Genomic DNA, 9,733 nt, shown 5'->3' on the forward strand with positions numbered 1-9,733 from the left:
TATCTCTCAGATAATAAACTGCCAAACTCACACTCATTCTATAGGACAACTAGAGAAACTTCTAAAATACTGTAACACACAGTGAAATTTAACATACTTCTGTCAAAAGACATAATGATACACCAATCAATATTCTGCACACATACCAAATGCCCAAGAGTCAAACTACAAGGTGCTGGAAAGAAAGTATTCAGTTCTCCACATTTAGAAAATCCATTCCACCATCTTAACTATGTGCTTTGTTAAAAGYAAAGCTAAGGGAAGCAATGTTACATTTCAACTGTAGAGCTGGTTCTTGAGYCACAAACTACATAATTTAATAACTGACTTTCCACAGAGAAAAAATAGTCAGGAACAGTTTGTTCACCCAAACCCTAAAGAATAAAGTAGCTTTGTGAGTCTCTATTTACCCATATTCACAATTGTGGGAAGCACATAGAACACACAGATTGACTACTGGATGAATCAGACATAATTTCCATCTTTTATTCTCAGTTATAAGGTTRTTTTTTTTTTTCTTTAAGACATCAGTCACATATATAAATGCAACCCGTAGACAAATTTTGCACCAGATTCCTCCTCAATTTATTTCAGTATGCTTAGGTAACAGCAAAGTATCAATGCTCTGTCTTTTATCAAAGACATTAATGGATAGCTACACAGACCACAAACCAAAATGTTAAAAGCCRCCACTAGAATTTTACTGAAAATAATGTTTCTTCTGAACACATAATGCTGGAAAAATTCCCACAGCTGCTCATCAGTGTATGCATGATTATTGAAATAAGTCATCAGTTCAGTCTTGATTCCTATGAGGTTTTTAAGGCTGCATCAATGCTTTCTTTGGCAGAAGCCTTTTGATGAAGAAGGCACTCTTACTAACTTCTAGATGGGCACCTGTAAACTCTGAAACATAACTAACGAAACTGTCATCAAGACAGGGTGTGTATGTTGACACGAGACAGACCTCTATTTTGTAACAAYAGTATGATTACTTTTTCTGGGTGGCATAGATTTTAAGACTTAAGCATGGCTTTAGGTAGGCTGGATGGAAGTGAGAATATTAGAGAGAAATTACTTATCAAATATATAAAAATAATTTCACTAAAGTAGCAGACAGAACTATACACATTTTTGGTGACATCTTTTTGCCCTAACATCATCAACTGTGACAATGCTGCTTCTCTCATCTCTTTCCTGGCATATGATTTTATTTTTTTATAAAAATAATAGAAAGCACCTTACCTTTTTCTTCATCTATTCGAAAAACTCCAATACCCGACCCATCTCTGATGGAATATCTGATCTCCCCATCTCGTCCCACGTCTTCATCATAAGCAGATACTGTCATTACTGAGGAGCCAACAGGAGCATCTTCCTTTATAAAGCCTTTATCTGCAAATATGGAGAACCGTGGAGGGTGCAAGTTTTCATTCACATCCACTACCTCAACCTCAACGTAGCACGTAGAGGACAATGAAATGGGTTTTCCTTTGTCCTTGGCCCGCACAGTCAAGTTATAAAATTGTTTCTTTTCATAATCCAGTCTTTGTACAATACGTATTGCTCCACTTAGTTTGTCAACATCAAAGGTRCCATCTCCACTGTCCAAAAGACTGTACCGTACTTGACTTGACTGGCCTAAATCAGGATCGTAGGCTTCTAGCCATGTAATAATAGTTCCCTCTGGAAGATCTTCTCGAATTTTCACATGATAATTTGAAGGAATAAACTTGGGAGGATTGTCATTAACATCTTCTACAACCACTTTCAAAATAACTGTTGAAAATAATTGAGGTTCTTCAGTAGGTTGGTCCCTAGCCTCTATTTTCAACAAATAGACRTGCTGCTCCTCCCGATCCAGGACCCCTACAACTTTCACAACTCCTGTCACAGCGTTAATAGTAAACTTGTCTGTATCTGTAAGAAGAGAGTATTTCAATTCTCCATTAGCCCCCAAATCTTTATCAGTAGCTCCAATTTGGATTATTTCACTGTTGGGCTCCTTGTTTTCAGTCACTTCAACAAAATAGCTGTCTTGGAGGAACTCTGGTGGGTTGTCATTAGCATCCAAAATTTTTATATCTAAAAGGGCCCAGGCAGACTTCTGTGGTATTCCAAGATCATAGACAGTAATATTGAGGGTATATTTATCTTTTACTTCTCGGTCAAGGGGAGATAGAATTTTCAGCACTCCTCTTTCCATATCAACAATGAAACTACTGTCTTCATTACCAGCAGAAATAACATACACTAGCTTTCCATTGAAGCCAGTATCAAGATCAGTAGCATTCACAGATATTATGCTGGAGCCCACAGGCTGGTCTTCCTTTATTTCAATGCTGCTGGGGAGGGTACTTCTAAACTGAGGTGCATGCAGATTCACAGAGTGAGTATCAAAGGACACATCCTCAACTTCTCCATGATTGTGCAACTTATTTGCTTGTAAGAGTTTCTCTGCAAGCATTTTGGCAACACCAGTTTCTTCACACTCCAAGCTGACTGGTTTGCGGCTGCTAGCTACAGTTATGTTGATATACAATGGTTTTGCAAAGTTCTCTCCATCTGTGGCTGTAATTTTCAAACTGTAAAAAGACATTTTAGCACCTAGGCCATCTATTAGTGACTGCTTGAGAGAAAGTACTCCAGAATTTGGATTTAGGCTAAATAAATCCAGTTCATTTCCAGATTCAATTTGGTATCTCACCAACTGGAGCTCATCAGCATCAATAGCAGATACAGTTGTTATTTGTTCTCCAACACCAAGATCCCTGGGGATTATTCCCTCACAATTTATTTTCTCAAACAGAGGTATATTGTCATTCAAGTTATTCAAAATAATAGTAACAGGAACTTCAACTTCTCGACGATAGGGTATCCCCCAATCAGAAGCTCGAATCCTTAAATTGTAAACCCTTGGCATCAATTCATAATCCARATTTTCTGAGGTACTAATAATCCCACTGAAATGGTTAATCACAAATGGCAAAGGGTTTAGGTTTGCAATGCTATAGGTCACATAACCATTTTCTCCTTCATCAGGGTCTTTTGCACTTACTCTCATGACACTTGTACCTACTGGYACATTTTCATCAAAGGAGGCTTTATAGGATGTCTGAGTAAATTCGGGAGGATTACTATTCATGCCTAGTACCTTAATTAACACTTTTGCAGAAGCTCTTCTGTCACTTGTCACAACTTCAAGTTCAAAATGGGATGCATATTGTGCTTTTATGGGTTCTAACGTGGTAATAAGACCAGTGTGAGCATTTAAATTGAATTTTACTTTTCCTGGTGTGTTTTTAAATACATATTTTAAATGTGGGTAGCTAGGCACAGCTTTCACCATTATCACAGGTGTGTTTGGAGGGGCAAATTCACTTATTTCAGCTCTATATATCTCTTTTTCAAATCTGACAGGACCAGACTTAAATTGTGATGACATCACATGAACAACTTTTACAGAAGAAAACTGTGGGGGATTCCCTTTATCTTTAGCTTGAAGGGTAAGGTTGTATCCAAAAGGGTGACTCTCCCAATCGATGGGACCAATGGCTTTTATTCTGTATTCTTTGCCTCCTGGAACAGACCTCACTGTTTTGAACTGCTGAAGTGCATCTCCTGCAACAATATTTAATGATGCTATTTCCCCGTTTGAACCCTGGTCATTGTCCTCTACGGTCACAATCGCATACGTTGGGTCTGCGTCTGACTCTGACGGAGTCAGTGGGACAGCTGTAATAACAGGGGCATGTTCATTTGCTTGCTCTACATGAACAGTTAGTTTTGCCATACTGCTTATGCCACTGCTCCCATACAGCTTCAGCCCACGGTCCACTGCAAGAATTTCCATCACGTAACGCTTCGTGTCCGAGTAGTCAAGTCTACCAGTTAGAACTACCACTCCACTAGTGGGATGTATAGCAAACACATCTGTTCTTTCTTTAAAGCTATAGTAGAACTCTCCGTTTGTTCCTATATCTGCATCTGTTGCACTGACTCTTGCGATGCTGGTTCTTATTGCTGTGTTTTCAGGCAAAGAAACACTGTAAGACGTCGGAGAAAACAAAGGCCGCAAGTCATTTGTATCCAGTACCTGTATCCTGACCTTCGTACGCGTTTCAGCGTTCGTGTTTTTTTCAACCGCTTTAACAGTCAGCATATAATGGTCTTTCACCTCTCTGTTAAGGATAGCTGTGTTTCCTCCCTTGGTCCGTATTCTCAAAAAGCAAAAGTTTCCAAGAACATACTCTTCAGCTTTGAACAGGTTCTCGCTGTCACCAGAAATAATTTTGTATCGTATGTCCCACAATGGATTTGTAATGTAAATGCCCATTTTCACTGGATGCCCAACATAAGTCTTGGCTGCAGAATTCTCATACACAGTGGCATTATATTGTACTTGTGTAAATTGCATTGATGGAGCATGATGTGGCCTTTGATTTCCTTCACAGTTTCCAAAATGCTGCACCAGCAGCATCAGCAGCAAGAGCATAGTCAAGTATCTTCCCATGGCAGCAATTACAAAGAAACCCTGAAACAAGAAAGAGATGTGGTAAGAGTTGTGACCGTTCAAATGTTTATCAAGTAAACAYTGATGCTTAGTTCAGAATTCATACTTGAAAGAAAACTGTAAGTTACATATCTAGACTATAACCTTTGCTTGTAGAAAGCTTCAAAATTATATGCAGTAATAGCAACACAGATAAATTAAAAACGCCTAAAAAAAGCCAAGAATCCATGACATCAAAGGCTAGGAATTACTAATGCAACACAAGGGGAAAACAGAGTGAACAATCCCATGAAGCAACGTTCTAGACGAAATATGCCAATGCTGTCTGCAATGAGCAAGCAAACGAGGTCTGAACTAATCTGGAGTAGCAAACATTCATTCCAGTGTTCTACTTCATACATGACATTGACCTCTAATASAAAATTCTCCTCCCTCCTTTCACTAAGACTGTAAAATGGCTGGTGTCCAACTATGTGGAAGTTAACTGCAAGAGTTGGTTTGACATTACCATGAATTCTTTAAAATATCCTATGTACACCTGTTCCAAGAATTATAAAAATTATAAACAGAGAACAATTCTGTGTTGTACTCCCTCCAGCTCTGACCACTCTTGTAAGAGTTTATCATATTTTAAAAAAATTATCAAGCACCACAAAGTTGTAAAGCCAACAAAGAATGAGACATATTTCTTTATTTCTCTCTCAGAACAGATCTGAAACAAATTAGTACCAAGAGCTATGAGAACAGGAATTTATCAAAATAATTGGAGGAACATTTCAGTCAGGTTTCTCCAATTCACTCCAGAAATGACAGGGTAAGAGCCTGGAACAGCAAGACAGACAGAGGCATAGCCTCACTGTATCTGCCTTTTGAAGAAGTCAGTGTAACATTTTCACAACCTAAATCTCAGTAAGACTGCAGTAGGAAGAAAGGCAGAGACCTCAGGAACAAGACATSTGGGACCCCATTCTTCAGCAGGGTTTTCAGCAATTGTCTTCATTCCCCCAAGTCTCACAGGATAACAAACCAAAGCTTCAGAAGGCTCCTTCAAGAAGCTTTCAACAAGATCTTGGGGGCAAAACTTATTTCCAGCAAGTAGAAAGCAATCTAACATTGTCTTKATTGCTCTGATTAAGTAGTACTTATTTAATTCTTTCTCCTTTCCCTGTTTATCCTTAAATTTCCTCCCTTACCTCTCCATTTGAGTTTTCTTTCCTGGCAAATCTACTATACAAGTCATACTAATTACTGACTCTGCCCCTCTTTCTTTTGTTCCTGACCTTTTTCCCCTCAACATTTTAGCCCTAGTTTGCCCTTATCCCATTCTTTGGCTGTCAACCTCTGCTAAGTGCCTATCTTCATGCTACTTCTGTTCATCTCTGCTAAAATAATATCACATTATGTTGTGAGAGGAGGAAGGAGACATTTCCTCTTATAGTAATTTCTCCCTTCCCTACTTCCTACATGCTCAGGTAGATGTGTAAAAGATCATACTGGCTGACATTCCTGACTGGACTGACTGCCCATTAGCAAACATTACAGCAAATTAATCTACTTGTGTCAACAGCTCACTTCAAAACCTCAGAAGAAGGAATTCAGTCACAGAGATTACTAAGTCAATGATTTTGACAGGAATTTAAGACTCAGATTCCACAAACTTTAGGAAGTATTGCAGAGGAGTAATGAAAAGGCACATCCTTTTGGAAGGAGGGAAAAAAAAAGTGTGTCTGTCTTCCAAATCTGGCATTTAAATTGCACAACTAAAGCTACAAACATAGCAAACAAAAAGTGAATAAGCAAATAATAAAATGCATAAAAGCTCTTCAAAATAAGTCACTAGCTGGGACAAATAATTACAAGGTCTTAACACTGGATAAAGAAAAGTTTGGAAGGGTAAATGAGTGAGYTGGAACAGTCATAATTTCAATGGGTTAACAATATTATTCCTCCCCTACATACTTTTCTTCCCAGGCTATGATATGTCCTGGGAATATACAGACACTTGGGTCTCCAGGGCTTCATGGCTTATCATAGTGCCAAGTTAAGAAATATTTGCTTAAAACCAAAAAAACAAACAATCTCCCACACACAACCAAATCTCTGCAATAAGTAATTGGTATCAGTAACTCCAAAACTGTAAAAATTTTAAGATGTGCCACCAGGCTGGCCAAAAAGGCAACTTTAAGAAGATTGCTTAAAACATAATTTTTAAACAATCAACAAACTCAGCTWTTTCTCCACCTTGCTGGAATTTTGGAAGCCATCTTATTACCAAAATCTACTTAATGATCAAATTTTATGCTGATCTTATCAGATGCTTCCCTCTTTTCTCCCTTAGTCATACTACCAATTTTTATTATTATTATTTTTAATTTATACCCAAGTCAAAATCCAGCTTTACTTCCGATGCTATGACCTGCTAACTCACTGTCCATGACTATGCTTGGCAATAGGGAGTCAGAAGGGGTGGACTTATTAGAAAAAAAACACTGTTTCTTTTTCTATCTTTTATCACTTGCTTCTCGCATCTCAGGCACATTAGACAGGACATAGTACCGCACTAAGATGCATTAAACTACTTTAAGATATTCAAATTTCTCGTTAGTATTCAAAGTTGAACACATGTAGGTTTTTACTATTATTGCAAATATTTTCCTGTGCCATAATACCTTGARCCCTTTTTGCTGCTCTTCTGTAATAACTCCAAGTCTGCTCCATAACTCCAAGAACCAGCAACAGGCACCCCAATGCAATGACACAACCACCAGTAAGAGAATCCATTCCTCAGCAGCAACCCCTAAGACTTGCTGAGTCATAATCAGAGTAAAAAGTATCTCTCAACTGAACAGTTAACCATGTCAGACAAAAGTTAGCAAGTATCTTTTACATGACACAATTTCCATGATTCATATAGCGTCTAGAAACTAAAAAGTGTTGACTAGGATTATCCAAAAATCAACATAGTGTAATCTTGGAAAACAGCTAAAGCATTAAACAATGCCAGTTATAAAGACAGTGAACTACTAAGAAAAAGTATGAAAGTATTAAGATAGAGTGATAATGTGTTAGATATAAACTCAGATGGCTCATTACAGTGTGCCAGAATGACTGAATTTCAGAAGCATTTTAGCCAAAGGCTGCACTTTGAACTCCTAAATTTTTATTATCTTTGAAATATGACCAGTTTAGGATTTTCTGTATCCTTGTTCAATACATAAGGCAATCAGTTGCTTAACAAAACATCATAGYCCTAAATTTCTAAGAGGTGCACACTGTATTATTCTGAAAAACTACATCAAAAAAACTTTATAATTTCCTATATGGAAATTATTATTCAGGTAATTTTATTTATATGCATATTTAAGTAATTTTATTTATATGCAAACTAAGCACTGGGATATGTAAGACAGTTTTATTACTTARCTCCAGTATTATCAAAACTATTAACACATCAAAACATTAACATAATTCATACATGGGGGAAAAAAATCACAACTTAGAAATAGGAACTATCTTCACATTGAAGGTCTAAGGATATATAATTTGGAGCTAGTAGAGCTCAAATTGATAATTTACAAATCAAGATGACTGAGTAAGAGAGCAGTCATACAAAAGATTGTTTCTCCTAGCAGAAAGTTTATAATATTTAAATTTCAAAGTTTATAGTCTGAGATTTGAAAGTCTTAAGCATAAAACACAGAACTTTGTGAAAAACAATTTCAATGCCAAGCAAGCAAAAAAAGAGACCAAACCAATCTTAYCTTCTACATAATGCATCTATGGGAAGCACACATTACGCCCCCACCAACAGAAGTCACAGGTAGAAAAATGGCCTAAATGAGGCCACATAGTCAAGGGAGTCTTAGCCCCACTGCTACTCTTTTTTTACATGCAAGACCTACTAGCTAAGTCCAGAAGGACCTACATCCCAAGAAAAAAAAAATTAACTATTATCTTAAAGGTCAGTTTTGATCAACCCACTCAACTGATGCCATCTGACAGAAATGCACTGTGAAACTAAACAGTCATGACAGGATTTCTAGTGTAATAGCCTATGAGAGATCGTGTGACTTTGCAAGCTGCACTAACTGTGGTTACACCTACCTTTTCAATTGTTTAATAGCAATTGTTTATGCAGTCTGATAGGGAAAAAAAAGAAATACCAGGTTTAGATGTTTCAACATGCTTAACTTTTAACTTTCCAATAAAACAAATAAACTGTCTTTTGCTTTTCACAGAGGGAAGGTGTCTGTTTTGGTATTATGAAAATTAACACATGATGAGAGTGTATGGTAGTGTTACTTTAGTAAAGCCGGTAAGTTATTCAAAAAATGTACATTGTCGCAGAGATTAACAAAACAGTTTCAACTTGTGACTAAAGCCCAGTAAGTTTTATGTTTGCATTCCCCACATCATGAGTTAATCTCATGAGATACTCTGATTTATGTTTTTGAGATGTTAACTGTTAAAAGGAAGATGCAGCAGCTAAATTCAAACAACAGGTAAAGATTCTGAAACCAGAATGAATCAAAGATTCACAAGAATTTCAACTGTTTATCTGTAGGCAGCCACTTACTGGTGTATCTAATACTGAACTCACCAGCTCAGCAAGGAAAAGCAGACCTCCAAACTCTGAATGAGTTTGATCGAAATTTAGCATAGCACCTTAAAATTTGTGATCACAAAAATAGTTCTACTGATCTTGAAGTCAGTTTTAAACTAAAAAAAATAATAAAAGCAAATCTTCAAAAGTTTAAAATTATTTTACATTTGTTTATTGCACTGATAGCAGTGTTAACTTCGCCATATGAAGTTCTTTAGCGTGCTTAATTCAAAAAAAACCAGACTATACTACTTCTGGGATGACTATTAAAGCTAGTCTAAAAGTCTCCTAAAAGAGATTTCAGTATCTCACATTGAATAACACTAAAGCTTAAAAAAAAAAAAAAAAAAAAAAAAAAAAAAAAAAAAAAAAAGAAAAAGAAAAAATAGGCACCGCTGTATTGCTTTCTTCCCTGCTTCATTAAGTCTCCAGAGTGATATATTGATTAGGAAGCTGTCACTCCTCATTTTTCACATGTGAATAGAAGGTCACGTCCCACCCCAAGAGCTGGGCTTACACCCAAAGCTGGTACTTGTAGAGCAGTAATGGTGGGGGGATGGGGAACAGAAGAAAAAGGAGCCACAAAGGCAGCAGTGGCAGTGTTAAGAGGTTTTTCC

General features: G+C 37.0%; 1 protein-coding gene across 4 annotated transcripts in view; it reads right to left on the minus strand.

Moving 5' to 3' along the window:
* FAT1 (FAT atypical cadherin 1) overlaps window positions 1-9,733 on the minus strand; it is a 105,471-nt gene that overhangs the window by 92,413 nt on the left and 3,325 nt on the right. For all 4 annotated transcript variants that reach the window (XM_057370247.1, XM_057370249.1, XM_057370250.1 and 1 more), the window contains exon 2: window positions 1,246-4,534. In XM_057370247.1, coding sequence (XP_057226230.1) covers window positions 1,246-4,513 — 3,268 coding nt within the window. In that variant the 5' untranslated portion in view covers window positions 4,514-4,534. The remainder of the gene's footprint in view (window positions 1-1,245; window positions 4,535-9,733) is intronic.

This window comes from Malurus melanocephalus, unplaced genomic scaffold (assembly GCF_030028575.1).
Source record: "Malurus melanocephalus ecotype Western Australia unplaced genomic scaffold, MMel_1.1 scaffold_121, whole genome shotgun sequence".
Taxonomy (NCBI): domain Eukaryota; kingdom Metazoa; phylum Chordata; class Aves; order Passeriformes; family Maluridae; genus Malurus; species Malurus melanocephalus.